Source organism: Lactuca saligna, chromosome 2 (genome assembly GCF_052625555.1).
Source record: "Lactuca saligna cultivar CGN05327 chromosome 2, ASM5262555v1, whole genome shotgun sequence".
Classification (NCBI taxonomy): Eukaryota; Viridiplantae; Streptophyta; class Magnoliopsida; order Asterales; family Asteraceae; genus Lactuca; species Lactuca saligna.
The window spans coordinates 158701935-158722343 of record NC_136418.1 but is presented as its reverse complement, the minus strand read 5'-3'; the positions used below and the strand labels follow the sequence as shown (position 1 = coordinate 158722343).

Sequence of the window (20409 nt, the reverse complement as noted above, 5' to 3'; positions counted from 1 at the left end):
TTGCCATAAAATCAACCATATGAATAAATGATTCGAACCTAAACAAAAGTCTCTTTTAATATTGAATTTAGTTACCTTCTATCTCCTTAGACGTTAATTGTTTATTGTTTCAGTGTTTGATTATTGCTTAAGTTTCTAGTCTTGCAAAACTAGAGAAAAAAAACTTAGTTTTTTACTTGTTTTATTTAGATAATATTAGTAATAATCTTAATTGTTTACTGTTCCCTGTGTTAGATACCCTACTTAGCTGAACTAAACTACTAACCGATAAGTACATTGCCTTTCGTGTGTTTGTCTTTGTGTTTAAGTTAGTAGGATTAAAACTAGTACATTTCGCACACATCACATATTAAATATATATTTGACTTGTTTACACGGGCATGCCTCTCTAACAATCGGATTGTAGATAATCCTCTTGAAACCAATACATAATACTGTCCTATTGATGGTGTTCCTTTGTCCGATTCGAATCTTTACCGGACTGTTTGGGAAGTTTGGTTTATGTCACAGTTGCTCATCCGGATATTGCTCGTGTTGTTCGTGTTGTCAGTCAATTTTTTACCGCTCTTACCTCTATTCATTAGGGGGCTGTACTTTGTATTCTGAGATATCTTCATGGCACTCACTTTCAGACCTTATTTTTTCCCACAACTTCATCTCTTAAGTTACATGCCTATAGTGATGTTGATTGGGAGGATGATTGTCATGATCGTAAATCCACCGCCAGATTTTGCGTGTTTTTTGGAGAGTCCCTAATTTCATGGAAGAGTAATAACCAGGACGTTATCTTTAGATCTTCCGTGAAGCCGAGTATCGTGTTATGGATGTGACTACATGTGAGATTATCTAGTTACAGTGGCTTCTTGCATATATGGGGGTTCACATTTCTTCACCTATTCCCCCTCATTTTGATAACAAAAGAACGATATAAATTGCAAGAAATTATGTTTTCCATGAGCGGAGGAAACACATTGAGATTGATTATCAATTCACCCGTCATCACTTACAGCTCGAGACCATATCACTTCCTTTTCTTCCATCAACCTTGCAGGTTGCATATATTTTTATGAAGGCTCTATCAGCGTCTTGATTTTGTTTTTTTTGTGTGACAAACTCTCAATGCTTATTGTTGTGACATTGTGAGTTGGAGAGAGGGGGAGGGGGGGGGGGTTAGCCCATATGTTTATGAGCTTTTTAGACTTTAAATTAGGGTTTGGTTCTTGCAAGTATTTAATTTTTCTCTTCTTGTTTGTAACTCTAAGCTTTTCTATAAAGAACATTTGTAACTTCTCTCTTTTAATGAGGATGTGATTCTATTATCATTAAAGACACCGATTGATTGTCTCGAAATACCAAATACTAAACATATATTCCTTGCCAATGGGTAAACTACAAATGATTCATAGGGAAAAAATAATACATGAAAATGAGGTTATTAAATTTGGAAGCAACATTTCACAAAAAAAAAAAGGAAAGAGAGAATAATTAATTTTAAAGTTATAACCACAATTAGGAATAACAAAAATACAAGAAGAATGTTCATGTTGAATTTACCTGTAACGTGCATGACTATCCATCATGTGGCGTAATAAATCAAATACAATATTCACTCAAATCAAGCTTATAAGACTTAGATGGTGCGGTACGGGCCAACAACGAGATATAACCGGATGATGTGGCACATGATAATGCCGTCGTGACGGGGGGAACACCCCCCCTAACTCGTTGCATCTCGTGGAGCAATTCTCGTGGGTGTTATGACGAAATGAAACGGTTATTTTTACCGTTGTTTTTTATGACCATTTGCAAACGGTCGATATTCAATTTAAAAAAAAACTTTTTTACCTTTTTACTTATATATATATATATATATATATATATATATATATATATATATATATATATATATATATATATATATATCTTTTTAATTTAAAGTTTACATATATTTTTTTTTTTTAAAAATTCTCTCTATATTTTATACACTTTGTTAATCAAAAAATGGAGCAAAACCCAAACAACCCCCCCCCCCCTCCATCATCAAACCCAAACACAACATCGCTTCTCGGATTTGCGGGGTATGAAAATTATTTTAACATTTTGTCGTCTCAAGGTTCACCACAAATCTTATACCAAGGTGTCGCTTTCAATCTCGCTTCACCGCCACTGCAACTTCCCAATTCACCTTATGTTCAACAAAATCAATTTGGTAAAAACCCAAATTTACAACAAAATCTTTTCTCTTCTTTTGGTTCGATGCAACAAATAACCAATCAACCGTCGCCTACAAAACAACCATCAGTTCAAGTGGAAGCGAGAAGTAGTAAGAAAGGGAAAGGGAAAGGAAAATCAAAAGGGAAATTAATAGCGGTAGAAACAGAAAATATAAACGTTCCACAATGGTGGACACCGGAAGAGGAATACGCTTTGACGGCGACTTGGTGTGCTACTTCAAAAAACGAACTTCGCGGAAATGGAATGAAAAAACGAGCTTATTGGGGGACGATGCTCGACAACTTTCACGCTATTTTAAAGAAAAATCTGTATCACAACAACGACATGTTGAACAGCAAATGGGGTATGATAACTAAGCGGTGCGGCAAATTCAACGGTATTTACAACCGGCTTGAGGCGCAACAACAAAGCGGAACCAACGACTTCGATTTGTTCAAATCTGCTAAGGAACAATATCGGATCGAAATGGGTCATGTTTTCGACTTTGAAAAATCATGGAAATTGTTGCGAGCGGATCCAAAGTGGAATAAAACGCCTACATCGTCGGAGGTTCAATCCAAAAGGTCTCGCAATTCTAGCTCGGTCGACGTGTCGGACGCACGGACTAACATCGACCCAAACGCCGATGACGATGAGATCCCGGATGACATCCAAGAGATATCCCCACCACGACGACTGCCCGGACGCGACAAAGCGAGGCGCGCTGCAAGACATGCGGAGGAGGTGGAGACGAGAGCAAAAGATGCGGCGGAAATGATGTTTTTTTTAATGGTTAATTAGGATTGGTGTGGTTTTAGTAGTAATTTGAATGGTATTTTAGTTATTAATTTAGGTTTAAAATTATGTTTTTTTAATTGTAATCGGAATTTTAGATTTTAAATATTATGTCGTTTTTTTTTTTTTTTTTTTTTTTTAAAATTATATGTTTTATAAAAAATATATTAGTTATTAAAAAAACACAAAAAGAAAAAAAATGAAAACAAAAAAAATAATAAAAAAACAAAATAGCAAAAAAATACAAAAATAAAAATATTTATTTTCAAAAAGTTGGTGTTGCATCTTGTTGTTCATTTCCTCACTTGATATTATAACACCATTTGCTTATGTGGCATGTGAGGTGGCATAATTTGGTATTGCATCTTGTTATCCACACCCAATGCTCTTATAAAACTCAGAGATGTGACTTGTGTAGTAAGCAATTGGCATGAACCGAAAACACAAGAAATGGATGATATACTTCAAGAAGAACCATAGGTACATGAGTTTGTAAATGCATGTTTGAAGAAAAAGAAACCAATTAATTTGATTCCTCTTGATTCTTTTGTTTTAGTTGATAAAATGGATTAATGAGTTGAGAGTTATCACAAAAAATTCACAATCCATTTTTTGTCCGATATCATCGTTATCGATATATGATGATAAACTATAAACAATATTTTCATCATATAAAATATGATTTCACTTAATGATTTTATTATATAAAAATATCCAAAATCAAGATGTTTCATTTATAATCCATATATTTATAAATATAAGTTTATTAAAAAATAAGCTCAAATAAAATAAATAAAAACAAATCTAATGTTAAATGAACAAATGTTATGAAATTGATAAAGAGGTTGTTCTCTTACGTTAATTCTACTTTTCACGTTTTTATCTAATCGAGTACCAATGAACATAAATGATACTTATGCATCTTTTTACCTAATTTTCAAGGCCTACGGATAAAATGAAAAGGAAAGAATGTGCAAATTGATTACAACCATGGATTAATATTATACTATTTCAATAAAATTTTAGAAAAAAAAACATTAAAGATTATATGTAGATATTTAAGAGGTTCAATTATTCAGTTTTTATTTTAATTTTAATAATATAAAGATTTGGAATTGCTTGATCGCTAATTAATAATCAAGTTTTAAAATCATTCTATTTAAATCATTTAGATTTCTTTTAAAGGTTTGAGCAAGATCCACAATCATTCAATAGAAACTAATGGAAAATTTTTTTGGGTAAACGGTCATGTTTTCAGTATCTCAAATTACATAGAACATTATTATGTTCATTTTAATTATTAAAATAAAATCTTTGATTAGAAGATATTTAATTAAAATTTGATAACACCCCCACAAAAAAATAATCATTATTTATTATTTTGTCGAATGTTTGTCAAAATGATTATTTTGTAAAGAAAGGGAAAACGAAACTAATCTTCTATCTACACGAGAACAAAAAGAAGAAACTAGAACACAAAGACCAGGGGGCAAGTAGAAACCCTAGTTTCAACTTTCAAGGTTCGAGACACTCTCTTTATTTTTAGGGTTCCAATATCAGATCGATCGCAATCGGTTTGTCTGGAAGCTTTGATTCCGCCCGTTGTTGGAGCTTCTACTCGTACAGCTGTGTTCTGTTCGATGGCGGAAGATAATAATAGAAGAAACGGCGGCACTGGAGACGATCGGAGCGAGACGAGTGATTACTCATCCGAGGACGAAGGGACGGAGGATTACAGGCGCGGAGGTTATCATGCTGTTCGTATTGGTGATAAATTTAAGCATTCGAGATATATTGTTCAGAGCAAGCTCGGTTGGGGTCATTTTTCCACCGTTTGGCTCGCTTGGGACACTCAGAAATCGGTATGTCTTCTACTTCTTTCGTTGTACCTGAGTTTCCGTTAGTCAATATCAGTGGTTTCGTTGATTCTGGACAAAATTGTTTTCTATTCTAATACTACTTCCTCCTTCCCTCAACTATGCCAAACTCTACTTTAGAAAACTTGCTTCTTTGCATTACAAAGATTCTCAAGCTTATCATTCGCGATATATTAGCACAGAGAGAATAAGCTTTTAAAGCTAATTAGTTTAATTTGAGCTCTGAAATTAGCTGTTTGAGGATTGGTATTTGATTTCTGAAATTACCTGCTATGTTGTTTATGATCGCTTGATGTTTTCTAATTGACGAATTAAAACCTGGATTTGGTTTATAGAGATATGTAGCTTTAAAAGTTCAAAAAAGTGCTCAACACTACACCGAGGCAGCAATGGATGAAATCACTATATTGAAACAGATAGCTGAGGGGGATCCAGATGATCAAAAGTCTGTTGTGAAGCTTTTGGATCATTTCAAACACTCAGGACCAAATGGACAGCATGTCTGTATGGTTTTTGAGTATTTGGGTGATAACCTCCTGACATTAATCAAGTATTCAGATTACCGAGGAGTCCCTCTCCACAAGGTTAAAGAAATCTGCTTCCACATTTTAGGGGGTTTGGATTACTTACATCGCCAGCTTTCCATTATACACACTGATCTTAAACCAGAAAACATTTTACTTCTATCCATGATTGATCCAGAAAGAGATCGAACAAAATCAGGCACACCCCTCATCCTCTCTTCAAGTAAAGATCTTTTAGCTGACTCCGGGCCTTCTAAAGAAGTTAAGAATTCAAATGGCGATCTCACCAAGAACCAGAAAAAGAAAATCAAGAAAAAGGCTAAGAAGGCTGCCCAAAACGGTGCTGGAAGGGAAGATCTTGATGAAGTTGAACAAGACAACGATTCAATCAATCCTGATTCTTGCCCTAATGAGAAACCAAATGAGGTGGACTCCATTGAAGACCATGCTTCTTCTTCAGTTGTGAAAGATGACTCCAAGACTCATCCTGATGTAAGGGAAAGGAATCAACTTCGCGGAAGAGGGAGTCGATCAACAAGACAAAAGCTGTTGGCTGATGTTGATGTTAAATGCAAGTTAGTTGATTTTGGTAACGCGTGTTGGACTTATAAACAATTTACTGGAGATATTCAAACCAGGCAATACAGGTGTCCAGAGGTTCTACTGGGATCCAAATATTCAACCTCTGCTGATCTATGGTCTTTTGCTTGCATTTGCTTTGAGCTTGCAACTGGTGATGTCCTCTTTGATCCTCATAGTGGTGACAACTACGATAGAGATGAGGTAAGTTTTTTAATGTTTTACTTTTGTTCTGACTTGTGAGTATATAATGAGTTATGATATAATGACATGGTATGTACTTTTTACAGGATCATTTGGCTCTAATGATGGAACTTCTTGGAATGATGCCTCGAAAGGTGAGTTGGGTGGGTATGGATATTTGATGATTTATGTTTAAGGTTTATAAGATGAAAAAACTTGATTTTGCAGATAGCTTTAGGTGGGAGATACTCGCGTGAGTTTTTCAACAGACATGGGGATTTGAGGCATATAAGGCGATTGCGGTTTTGGCCTTTGCATAAGGTGCTTAAGGAGAAATATGAGTTTAGTGAACAAGAAGCGACTGATTTGGCTGATTTTCTTGTTCCTATTCTTGATTTTGTCCCTGAGAAAAGGCCTACAGCTGCTCAATGCCTTAGTCATTCATGGTTCACTGGTGGACCTCGGGTCCTTACTCCCAAGGCGGATGTTGTTGTTGATGATGATAATAAGAGTTGTGAGAAAAGTAAAGAGAAACATGAGAGGGAAGCTATGGAGGCTGGAGTTGGGAACATAGCTATTGGTGGAGTTTCAAAGACACCATCAAAACAAGCTTCTTAAGGTAAGTATTTTATCATTTTAGGTTTTGATTTAAAAGTAATATCTTATACATTTATTTGTTTTGTTTTTTTTTTAAACTTTTCAGTTGTCTGGGCTTAGCAGTTGATATTTTTGACCGTGGATGGGGATTTTGTGCATCAGGTTATTGGAAAACATTGCCAATTTTCTTAAGGCTGTATGCATATTCTTTGTACAATTTATGTATTAGGGGGATTTGCTTGGATTGGTATGATTTATGATGATCCCAAACCAATTGTACATCTTATTGGACTGGGTCCGTGATTTTCTTTTTCTTTTGCTACCAAACAAATGAGAGTATGCATTAATGCATATGCGCATGTCTTAATCTGGATTATTATTATTTTTTTAATATTACTTTTATTTGCCAATCTGTTGAAATCTCTTTGGTCCTATTTGACAGCAAGTTTGGGCCCTCATTTTGTGTTATTTCTGATCAATGCCCACCCTGTCCTGGATACTCTTATAGTTATGTCTTGTCTATTTGTTTTGATGATTTACCTGTTTTTTTGTCCCCCATTCTATTTATATATAAAATATGATTCAACAGTAATTGAAGTACTTCACACTCGAGCATTAACATTTTAATAATGATAGTATGTATGGCCTCCCTCACATAATAAATAAATAAATTATATCCACAAGAAGAAGAAAGATCCAAATCAGCAATATCTTCTCGGGGAAGTACAATACTAGACTTGAGAGTTTTGTCATCTTGCATCATGTCTTGATTTGGACGGGTGAGGCTAAAAATGGTAATTCCTTGTTTCAAGTCTGAAATGATAATATCTGAGTTTATGTGATGTGACTTTGATGACACGGGTGTAAGTTGTAACTTGGTACATTATTTGCAAATTAAGCCTAAAGTATTCTCCTTGTTCTGAGGTACGTGTACATGACGAAAAACGCCACAACAGCACCAAATATGATTCCTCCTGTTGTAAGCCAAAATGCAAACTGCGTATATATGGTAGAAATAAGACATATGATTTGATTTTTCCATTAACCATATGCTTAGAATAAAGAAAAGAAAAAAGTAGTATACCACATGTTCTTCGAGGTAGGATTTTAGATTCATGCCAAATATACCTACAATAATACAAATAACAAATACAACCAAAAAAAAAAAAAACAAACAGAAAGTGAGTATGTTTTTATTATTTAAAAGAAAAAAAGTTATAGAATAGAGGATGGAGAATTTTAACCTGCAACAAGAGCACCAACAGCAACACAAAAGGTCCCAACCTGAAGAAGCAACTCAAATCTGCTCACCTCAAGCCTCCGAGAGCTGATAACAAAATTTAGTAATTAATAATAATAGTAAAAATCCATCAACAACACAGACAGACAGATCACAAAACCTTAAGTTAACAGATATGGAGTCTTCCATTTCTCTTGCCGACTCAAGAAGCCTTTCTGCTTGATTATGACATGATTCACATCTGCAAATGCAACCACACAGACACACATACATAAATGATAAATCACAATTCTGGGCTTCAAGTGGAATTACCTACCTTTGAAGATAGTTTTCCAGTAGCATCTCGATTTCTTCCTCTTCTTCTGCATGTGAGAAATGAGAATCATTCCAACAATCAGCATATTCAACAGTCAATAATAATGGGAATGGGAATGTAGTTTGAAAATATGTGACAAGTAAGTACCCTCGGCTATCTGCTTCTCTTGTGGGACAGAGCACTCCAAAACATTGTTTCTACTGAGGATGCAGTTTCTGCCCACTATACAAAGGCGACGTATTTCATGAGAATCCTCAAGTATATCAAACAACATTTGCTTCAGTGCCCCTGCTTTTGATCCCAATTCAACCTTCAATGCCAAAAAGAAAAAAAAAAATTCCAATTATATATGTATGGCAAGTTGATGTGATGTAAAATTGTAAATCCATACCAAGGTTTGCTTGCTAATACGAAGTTGCTCCAATATGTCAGCAGTTAACTTGTTTGGCAAAACCTCAAGTAAAGCTTGAACCTGAACAATACATACATACAGAAAAAAAAAAAAAAGCTTCTCATCATTTCCATAAATTATAAATATGATCTTGCTGTAAAATAAAAGATAATTACATATATACTCACTATGTTTCCATACTCACACGTGGGTCTAACTCCATCAGTCTATCCTCAAACCGTTGTATTCGTGAATGCAGGGCAGCTTCAACTACCTGAAATATCAAGTTCAAACTTCTTGTAAAACTCAGAATCTAGACATGGAGAGAAATCAGTCAATCATCATTCACCAACCTCAAGTTCAAAGGGCATTACAGGGCCTCCATTACTGCTTTTAGGATTTAATCGAGGTAATAATGCATCTATAAAAGCTTTCCCTGCTCTCCTAACATAAATAAACCACAAAATAACAATGTTAACCATCTCTTTAACCTTTGATTTGGCGAGATATGGAGGAGAACAATGCTTACCTGTTGTAATTAAATATAAACACACTTTCTTGCATTGCAATTGCCCGCAAAGGGCCCAAATTTAGTAGTATAGCATTCTCACGAACCTGAATAAAACACAAAATTCTTCTACACATCAACCACACAAGTCATATAAGTGGTAAGAAAAATACTAATGGATCACAAGTTGAGCCTAAATGCAATTATAAGTCATTCACGAGTTGATTATTCCCATGATCTATCTTGCAGTTTTAAGAAGAGATATTCAGCATGACAATTTCATTTCACCTTAGGTATAATACTATGTAGGTGTGCTGATGGCAGCAAATGGATAAATGGAGCATCTCATAATGGAGATGAAGAAAGAAGCTATAGGATTTTGACTTTCTTAGGCATGAACTAAAACACCATAGATGATAATTTGAGTTAAAGCAATACCAGTAATGAAGGCATTGTGTTGGTCAACCATAGTGAAGGATCAACACTGCGAATGTCTCTAGGGCGAAGACCTGCAACCAAAACCTTATTTAAGTGAAGATGCAGAGAAAGTAATCTCAATAATCTTAACTAAGTTGTTGTGGTATTAATCACAGGGATTAATAAGGTGAAATACAATTAGGAATAGCTTGTATGTGCATATGAAGAAGCTTGAACATCATAGATTTTTGAAAAGTGCTATATAGATTGAACAGAGAATGACAAGTAACAGCTACAATTTTGTTCAGTAGAACAGCAAAAGTTATGTTATTAGAACATTCCACGCACCGCTTGACTTTAGTAGATCCCGCCTATTGATTTTTCTGGTCGACACCATTCCACTTGAACTCACTTCTACAACCTTTAGAGGAATAAACATACAACTCTATTAGAAAAGTCGATGAGGTTGATGATGAAATAAGCTAAACTAAACTGCCACTTAAGAATTAGGATAAAGTGATTTTAGGTATATCAATCTCCCCAGCCTGAAGCCCTGAACTGCAACTGAAGCAAAAATGGAATTGGATAATTTCGTAACAGACCTCATAAACCGGTTCACGAATCCCAAGGTTTAGAGCATCAGACAAAGACGATACATTCCTCCGAGAACTACCGTCCTCCGCCTTCTTCACATTATTGGGAGTCTGATGAGTCTCTTCACTGGAATCGTCATCGGTGTCACTTGTTAACGTGTCGGCCTCTCTCTCCTCCGTCGATTTTGCATAACACCTAAACCTAACAGTCGACGAGACTTTCGGTGGAACCGGAAACACCGAATTCCCAGTGTTCCGCAGAGCGATCACTTGGAATTTTGACCGGATCAAGGTGTATCCCCTAAATGAAACGTACGGCGACAGAGATGGCGGATGAACCACTGGTAACTGAATCAACTGTGATGGCGAAGAAATCGGAGTTGTTAACGCCATTTTAGTTCTTGCAATTGAAGTATTTCATCGGCGAACTTTACTTGGTTTGGTTTTGTTTGTAGAGGATAATACAAAAGGTTTTGAATTCGAATTCTTTGGAAATTAGTAAGAATATATTGTTGTGGTTGTGGTGATTAAGAGCTAGCTAGTGAAGAGGATGACAGTTGCTGTTCTGGTGGTTATGTTGTGTCCACGTCGGTTTCATCGACCGTATCCCCGTTATCTTTCACCCAAAACTTTTTTTTCCCGACACGCAATTGTTTGGAAGCCCGATCAAATTAAACGGACCGATATATTATCCAATAGTAATCGGATTAATACCGATTTGAAATTTAACCTCCAAATTTGATCGTCGGTTTTTGAATAACCGTCCGGATCCAATTATAAACCGAACCAATCCATTTAGATATCCGATCATCATTAATGCATATGCGGAACTATGGATTGTGTGTTTGGTAATCTCTACTTTTGATCTTTATTATTATAATATTTTGGGTTTAATTGAATCTTTTAAATTTATATACGAAGTGGATGTCCTTTTTGAAAATGTGTATGTACTTTGACCGTTTGTAACCGGATGTAAAATTAGATTAATGTTGGATATCCATTGGATGGATCCAATTAGATATACCGGACAACCGAAGAAATAACCAATGGATAAATGATTCAATTCAATGCTTAATTGGATCCGTTCGGTTTGATTGATTAATGTTAACGTGATTGGATTAATTGACAATATCTAATATCTGGTGAATGATTAGATTGAATGTTGGATATCCATTGGATGGATCCAATTAGATACAACCGAAGGAAATAACCAATTGATAAACGATCCAATTCAATGCTTAATTGGATCCGTTCGGTTTGATCGACTAATGTTAACTTGATTGGATTAATTGATAATATTTAATATCCGGTGAATGATTGGACTGAATAGTTCTATAAAAACGTTGTATATCCAATTATGAATACCCATAGATTTAGTTGTTCTCATGTTTAAAATAAAATATAGGGTAATAGACATAAAAACCATTATATTTTTATAGTTTCACCTCTATAGTTTGGTATGTTAAACCTCTTCAGTTTAAAATTGACATTGATTTTTATTTTTCTAGATGACATCATATATGGAAAGTATTATGCATCTAGCATATCCTAATTAACAACTTTTAGGGTTTATGAGTTCATTACTTTAGAGTTTAAAATAAAATATAGGGCAATAGAAATAAAAACCATTATATTTTTGTATTTTTATAGTTTCACCTCTATAGTTTGGTATGTTAAACCTCTTCAGTTTAAAATTGACATTGATTTTTGTTTTTCTATATGACATCATATATGGAAAGTATTGTGCATCTAGCATATCCTAATTAGCAACTTTTAGGGTTTATGAGTTCATTACTTTAGAGTGTCCAATTTGAAGAACATGCCAACTCTCCACCCCTTATTATATTACTAGCTCTAGTTTTCAACTTTATAAACTTCAACAAATGAGAATATTTTGTGTACCTATGGTAGGAATGTGCATAATTTTTGACTCATAGATGTCAATAGTTTTAACACTGTACATCTAACTGTTAAATGTTAGATGACTCACATTGTAGAGCATCTATGATAGTCACACCTAACATTCTCATTTAGGCTTAGAGTCGATAAGGTTGGAAATCAGAGCTATAAGCAAAAGAAGGCATGAAAAGTTAACCTACTCTTCAAATGTAATATTTAACTCATATACACTATAAATTATGAATGAAGATATATTAGGTGTACACCACTTGCAACATATGATATCATTTAGTTAACCGAGAAGCCATGTCAGTAATTAAACTTCTTATGAGTACTTTTTGAATTTAATTTAGAGAGTCTTAATGCAAAATTTTTCAAATGTCAAGGTGAGGTTATTTCAACAAAAAAGGGTATGTGACATCGATCTATTTTTTGAAAATACTCACTCACACAAGTTGTTGACATTAGATAAGAGTACCAGGCTGTTTGTTGACATTACATAAGCCTACTAGGCTGGAAGCAAAGTACAATCTATAAATAGTGAGAACTATAAAAGATAATAGTTAGTTATATTTGACTTATAACAAGAAAATTATGTATTTAAGTATAGATAATTATGTCATTATTTTAGATAGTTGCTTGGTGTGCAAGTTAGACAATAGGTTTAGCCTATACAAGGTATTATTGGTTAAATAAACATGCACATACTCTTAGTGTTTGCTTTATCTTTAAGCATTCAAGTTTAAGGATTGGAGAAGAAGAGTTTGAAATTATTTTCGTTGATGATTTTTTTTGCGGTGTGAACCAATAGATGAACTCTACTTTGGGTTCTCAAAATCATCTTAATGAATGATTTTAAATGGTAAAATTGATGTTACTTATGCTTATTAGAAAACCACATCAATTGGTCAGTTTGATAAGATTGAAACTTATTCGAGTTTTGATCTTCATCGATGGATAAACATCATTTTAGTTCCTCCCAACCAAAATTCATTAACTAATTATATATATAATAAATCGAGAGGCACCTTACCAACAGTACATTTTTGCCCTTTCACATTTCGTCACCAAAGTCTTCCGTTTTTGGACTTTTGACACTTTATTTTTGTTTTTGACCTACTTTATTTTTGTTTTTGACCTGCTGCCGCTCTTTCCTCCAATAAAATTCTCCACCTCCATTGACTGGCGTGATAAAGTCCTCCACCGCCATTGACTAGCGTCTTTGTATTCCCAATTTCATACATAGCTCTTCCACTTTCTTCTCTCTCGCCGAAAGTCTGTTCCAGAGGAAAGCGACGTTTGTTTTTTTGTATGATAATTTCACTATTTTCGCTTGATGTGTCTTCAATCAAGATCAGCGATCTTATTTTGTTGATTTTAATTTTGGCACAAGTAAGCACTGCAATTACAGGAAGATGTTCGTTTAGGAGTGGGAGTAGCTTCATATGGGTGAAAGTTGAAAATAGCTTATGTACAGTCACTTTTTGCTTTTCCGATTTTGGCCACACGTCGCTGCCTTTTCTCTATGTTTCCTCCCACAATTTTTGTTTTTCCGAATTCTACCACATGACCTTCACAATTGTAAGTTTTCGATTTTTTGGTATTTTCTGGATACTTTTTTGTTTTGGGTATACTTTTCTTCTGTTATCTCCATATCCTTTTATATATATCTATATAATATATAATTCCGTCGCACGTGTTATTATTTTGTGGATTTGATTTAATTTTCTTGCCTACGTGGTTTTTTCGTGTCGTCTACCGGATGCTCCTTGGTTTTCTTGCCTCCGCTTTCTTTCTTCTCCGGTTATCTATCTGCTCTAGGTATTTTTCTTCTGCTGCTTCTTTATCATTTGTCGATTAGGGCTTTTGTGACTGCGTCTTTAATTTTTGTTTTCTTCTTGCTTATGGTAAATTTTTTCAGCTTTTAATTTCCTTGATTTCTGATTATGAATAATTGTCGAAAACGTAAGCTTAGTGACTGTGGGTCTCCCTCTTTTGCTTCTGTTGCTCCTCTTTTGCGCAGGAGTCAACGATCTCGATTTTTTACTTCTGTTGCGCTTCCTACGTATTATGACTGTGGGGATTGTATATGTGTTTGTGAATTTTGTGGAGCTTTGTTTTGGTATATTGAAAGGCTTGGAAATCGTCGTCAAACTAATCGTCCTAAGTATAATCACTGTTGTAAAGGAGCTTCTGTTGTGTTACCTCTTCCGCGAATGCCTCCTCCTGAACTTTAAAACCTTTATACAGATGCTAATTTTTTGAATGACATTAGAGGTTATAATAGTATGTTTTCCATGACGTCTTTTGGGTCTACTGTTGACGAGGATATTAACAACGGTCATGGTCCATATGTTTTTAAGGTTTCTGGTCAGGTTTGTCATTGGATAGGGTCTTTGTGTCCTGATGAGTCTAAAGGTCCAAGGTTCTTGCAGTTGTATGTTGTCGATACTGCTAATGAGGTTTCTAATCGGTTGAAAGCCTTTCACACCTCTACTAAAAAAGATTTAGATGGTGCTGTTGTAAAAATTCTAATGGAATCCCTTTCAGTTCATAATGAATATGTTAGGACATTCAAAACAGCTAAAGAAATGGCTGAAGCTATGAAATTAGATTCCTATGCAGTTCGTTTGTTCAGTGACGTCCCTGATCGTAGGTATGGTTGCCCGGCTGCTGGTAGTTTAGGTTGTATTGTTACTGGCGATGACAGTAATTGTAGCAAGTATGACATCATTGTTCACTCGAAATCTGGTATTCCTCAACGAGTAAGTAAACTTCACCCAAGTTATATGCCACTACAATATCCTTTGCTTTTCCCATTTGGTGAGGAGGGTTGGTCTCCACGTTTGAAATTACATAATGAGACGGGGAACAGTGTTAGGAACCTCACGGTAAACATGTATTATAGTTATCAAATCCATGCACGTCGAGGTATGTATTCTCTTATACTCAATTCCGGTCGGCTTTTCCAACAGTACCTTGTCGACGCTTATACTTGTATTGAAGCTGGTCGGTTAGATTATGTTTTAAACAATCAGGACCATTTACGATCCGAATTTTTGTCCGGTCTTTATGATGCCCTCTCTAAAGGGGATAGAGAGAACCATTTCGTGGGTAAACGTGTTTTCTTACCTGCATCATTTGTTGGTGGTCCCCGATATATGTACAGTCATTATCAAGACGCCTTATCGATTTGTAGAGTGTATGGGAATCCACAATACTTTATTACATTTACATGCAATGTCAAGTGGCCAGAGATAAGACGACACATGGAAAGTTATGGTCAGCGTGATGCTCACAATAGACCTGACATCATAACTAGGGTTTTCGAGATAAAAGTGGCTGCCTTTATTAACTTTCTAAAAGAAGATAAAACTTTTGGCGAAGTTCAAGCACGTAAGTATCGTTAGTTTTTGTTTCCTACTACTTATATCTTCTGTTTACGGTTCCTAAATTTTTCTCTCATCTTTCTATTCTCCAGATTTGTACACTATTGAGTTCCAAAAGCGAGGATTACCGCATTGTCACACACTTCTGTGGGTGTCGAAATCAGATTCTATCCAAGAACCTGCTGATATTGATAGCTTTATAAGTGCTGAACTTCCAGATCCTGTTTCAGAAGCATTGTTGCATCGGACAGTGACAACGTGTATGATCCATGGTCCGTGTGGTCCGTTAAATAATAAAGCTCCTTGTATGAAGGATGGGAAATGTAGCAAGCGTTTTCCGAAACCGTTTCGTGACGCTACAACTTTTGATGACGAAGGTTACGCACACTACAAAAGGGATGCAGTGAGACGTCATACAATGCAAAATGGTATTGTTATCGATAACGGATATGTTGTCCCATATAACAAGCGGTTGTGTAGTCGGTTCGATGCGCATATAAACGTCGAATATTGTGGCTGGAATATGATGGTCAAATATCTATTCAAATATATTTCAAAAGGGGTTGAACGTGTTAGATTTGTTGTTCAAAAGAGTGAGGCGGCCGACTCTGGTGATCCAAATTCACAGGTTCGAGTTTTGAACGAAGTCCAAAACTTTCTAGATGCACGTTATATATGTCCTCATGAGGCCGCATGGAGAATCTTTAATTTCGACATCCATCGACGGAATCCCCCTGTCATGATATTGCCTGTCCACTTACTAAATATGCAACATGTTATGTTCAAAGAGGCTGGTAGAATAGAAGATATCCTTCGCAATCCTGGTTTTGCAAGAACACTACTACTTGGATGGTTTGACAGCAATGCAAGAGATCCACAAGGTCGAGATCTTACGTATATAGACTACCCAAATAGATACGTGTGGGATGCTAGATCAAAGGAATGGGGACAAAGAGTTTTAGAATCTTCAAAAAGTATAGGTAGGCATGTGTTTGTCCATCCATCTTCGGGAGAGTTATTCTATCTTCGGATGTTACTCTGTCATCAAAAAGGATGCACATCTTATGAAGATGTTCGTACGGTGCACGGTCATCTTCATCCAACTTTTCGAAGTGCATGTAACGCACTAGGGTTAATAGGTGAGGACATGGAATGGCTGACGGCCTTCATTGAAGCTTCATCATGGGCTACTTCTTCACAGTTACGTTCCCTCTTCTGTCATCTACTGCTTTTTTGTGATGTAAGTAATCCACAATCACTTTGGGATGTTGCATGGCGGAAGATGATAGATGATTACTTGCTTAAACTAAAAACCGAGTTCCCAGATAAACGATTTCATATGAATGATGATATAGTGCAGCAACAACTGCTTTTTGAACTAGAAAATGCACTCCGATCTTCTACACCTTCTAGATCGTTAGCTGACTTCCATTTACCCGTGCCAAATCCGGATACTATTGTAGTTCTGCAAAATCGTCTCTTGCTAGAAGAGTCAAGTTATGATAAGGAGTCCTTGCAACACCAACACTCACAAATGTTTCTACAATTAAATGAAGATCAGATGCGTATTTATAAGACCGTTGTCATATCCGAAGAAAACAAAAAACAGGTGTTGCTTTTTGTGTACGGACATGGCGGGACTGGAAAGACATTTTTATGGACTACATTACTTGCATACTTCAGGTCTATTGGGAAAATCGTTCTTGCAGTGGCTGCTTCGGGAATTGCATCTCTACTTTTGCCTTCTGGAAGAACTGCTCACTCACGGTTTAACATCCCAATCAATTTGGCTGAAAAAAAAATCATGTGACATCAAGAAAAGGACATTACTTGGAGATTTGCTAAAACGGACATCCCTCATTATATGGGACGAGGCACCGATGAGCGACCGCCGATGTTTTGAGTACCTCGATCGATCTCTTAGAGATGTGTTGGAGTGTGAAAAACTACCTTTCGGTGGCATTTCAGTTTTACTTGGTGGTGACTTCCGTCAAACACTTCCAGTTTCCCCAAAAAGTTCCCGAACTGAGATTATTGCATTAACCCTTCCAAATTCATACCTGTGGTCATATTTTGAGGTCTGTACACTGCATCACAACATGCGCTTAACACAGACTACCACTGATGTAAGTGAGGGTCTATCCATAGCTGCCTTCGCTGACTGGCTACTTAACATTGGGAATGGAACTTTAGGTGTGCCAGATGCAGACAATCCACATACTACAACCTGGGTAGAAATACCACCTTCGCTTTTAATACCAATAGATAGTGAGTCTTTGAAAAACCTAATCCTCTTTGTCTATGGAAATAGACTGCTGGACAATCCCTCACCATCCGATCTATCTGTAAGGGCTATTGTTTGTCCCACAAATGACACTGCTGACAAGTTAAACGCAATAATTCTGGAAATGGTAAAGACCAATGAAAGGGTTTATAAAAGTACAGACGCTATGCAACCTAATGGCAAATATACATCAGAGTTAGAGGGTTTATATCCCATTGAATATCTAAATCAGCTAACCTTTGCTGGAATCCCACCTCACACTCTCAAGCTGAAAATAAAAGCTCCTGTTATGTTGCTGAGAAACATTAACCAGAGGGAAGGTTTGTGTAATGGCACACGGTTAATTGTTTCACAACTACTTCCAACCATAATTGAAGCAACAATTATAACAGGAACGTGCACTGGGAAGCGTGTATACATACCTCGCATTAAATTCGTTCACAAACCTGCTAATCTACCGTTTGCCTTTGAACGTAAACAGTTCCCAATTAAAATTTGTTATGCCATGACAATAAACAAAAGCCAAGGGCAGTCACTAAAAAGGATTGGCATCTATTTGCCACAGCCCGTATTTACACATGGTCAACTTTATGTTGCATTATCAAGAGCAACATCACCTACATCCCTGAAAATCCTGATAAACAATGACGAATGTACACCTCATAATCAAACAAAAAATGTCGTTTTTAAAGATTTCTTATCCAAAGTTAACTGTAATGAGGTTGATAATTCCATTACTATCTACCTATGTACTCTTTCCCTGAAAATTCACTTTTACTTGTATTGTGCCTCTTTACATTAATATCATTATATATAATCACTAACCCATCCTTTATTGCTTGAATTAACAGAGACATGACTAACATATCTGACCTGAAGTATGCATGCGAAGGAGGAGCATTACAGGTGCGAATTCTGCGCAAATGGAAACCACAGTACCGTCGGCATGAAACATGGTATCTCGGTGTGGACAAATACGTAAGCAAATCAAACCTCATTAAAAAAATACACTATGATTACTGACCGTTATTAACAGTTAACTGTATTTCAATACATTAGGGAGATGCTATACAGATTCTGGGACAAAGAACAAATCAGGGGTACATAGAATCAATTTTCCATATCTCTAACTGCTACACAATATCAGAGTACACCTGTCCCTATTTAGACGAGTATCAGAAAGTTCTAGAAAACGAAATCTATATGGATGTTGGCCTGATTTCCATAATTGCTCCTCTTCCTGACACTGTCACAATCCCTGCAACCTGGTTCCGGTTTGCCTCGAAAACAGATCTCCTCAACTTAGGTGAAAACCCGTCGTATTATCCAGGTATATACATAAAAGATGTAATATTAATATTACTTCCAGTTTTAACTACATTCTATTTGAACTAACAGATTTCATTGGCGTGCTAAAAAAAATGAGAAATTGCACAAAGCGTAATGGAGAAGAATTCGTTCTTCTAATTCTTGCAGACGAAAGGTTGACAACATTTAACAAAGCCCAGTCTTTCTTATGATTACTTTTACTTTTTTTTAATGTTTACTATGTATATAAAATTCAGTGGTGATGAAATAGCGATCAGTTTATGGAAAGAGTGTATTGATGTTCGTGAGAAATTCAGACCTGAAGAGTTGGCAACCCCTCCTGCGACAACAGTTGTTGCCATTACAAATATAAAGCCTTCATCAATACACATAGCAGGTACTTTAAGGTTCGGATCATCACCTGCCACACACGTATATGTCAATCCCCCAATCCAGGAGACAACACTTCTAATCCACAGGTCTGTTATACTTTACCAAAGATAAGGTAGATTATTATATATTAATATCATACATTCACAACTCAAATCCGGTTGTAGCTTCACTGGCCCTACACCCCCAACTTCCACAACATCTGGACCATTAACAACACTGCATGAGCTAAACAACAAGATTCATAGTGAACTGGTGGTATGTTATCTACCTCTATAACAACCTTCTGACATACTATTACCAAAACTACAATGATATAAGAATCTATAAATACAGGATAAAACATTCAATGTACAAGCTACACTGACAACAATCACATTCAAAGACTGCTGGTTCCAAGTACTATGCACAACTTGCAAAGATCCGATTTTCAGGAAAAGCAATTACTGGAGTTGCAGTGCTCATGGAAAAACAGCCTCACCCATATTCCTGTAAATATCACTATGTCCCAGAAATGTAATACCAGCAAAAGTTATTTATGCTAAGTTTTATTAACACATAATAACCCCATACAGGTATAAACTAATTACAACTCTGACGGACCCAACGGGCTCTCTAACTACAATCATGACCGATGGCGCGGCTCAAAAACTAATTGGTGCTACACCAGAAAAACTAATGGCTGATGATCATGAAAACAATAAAAAGCTCCCACCAACACTTATCAATGATCATGAGGGCACATCAAAGACCATGTCAATACAAATGCTAAAAGGCTCTACAACTGAAAACATTCGTTTCATAATCGTTGACATACATGAAGTAACCATGGTTAATCAGTCAGTCGCACCGGTCACACCAACACAAGTTTCAACAACTACAACGACAGCAACACCAATCACTCC

At 36.0% G+C, this 20409-nt stretch overlaps 3 protein-coding genes across 3 annotated transcripts; 2 read left to right on the top strand and 1 right to left on the bottom strand.

Annotated features, from left to right (window-relative positions):
* Window positions 1-4418: 4418 nt before the first annotated feature.
* Window positions 4419-7179, top strand: LOC145032373 (uncharacterized). The gene is made up of 5 exons (XM_078981155.1): window positions 4419-4871; window positions 5222-6193; window positions 6280-6327; window positions 6401-6791; window positions 6876-7179. The coding sequence occupies exons 1-4, from the start codon at window positions 4650-4652 to the stop codon at window positions 6788-6790; spliced, it is 1632 nt and encodes a 543-aa protein (XP_078837281.1). The 5' UTR covers window positions 4419-4649; the 3' UTR covers window position 6791; window positions 6876-7179.
* Window positions 7180-7361: 182 nt separating this feature from the next.
* MGT10 (magnesium (Mg) transporter 10) lies at window positions 7362-10840 on the bottom strand. Its single transcript, XM_078981156.1, has 13 exons — window positions 10244-10840; window positions 9990-10062; window positions 9663-9733; window positions 9246-9331; window positions 9070-9160; window positions 8922-8990; window positions 8717-8797; window positions 8473-8635; window positions 8326-8371; window positions 8170-8250; window positions 8014-8096; window positions 7854-7897; window positions 7362-7765 (listed from the first exon to the last, which is right to left on the bottom strand). The coding sequence occupies exons 1-13, from the start codon at window positions 10625-10627 to the stop codon at window positions 7670-7672; spliced, it is 1368 nt and encodes a 455-aa protein (XP_078837282.1). The 5' UTR covers window positions 10628-10840; the 3' UTR covers window positions 7362-7669.
* A 3590-nt stretch (window positions 10841-14430) lies between these two features.
* Window positions 14431-17332, top strand: LOC145030293 (uncharacterized). The gene is made up of 2 exons (XM_078978684.1): window positions 14431-15529; window positions 15615-17332. Exons 1-2 carry the CDS (start codon window positions 14431-14433, stop codon window positions 17330-17332), a joined length of 2817 nt encoding a protein of 938 aa, XP_078834810.1.
* Window positions 17333-20409: the final 3077 nt, after the last annotated feature.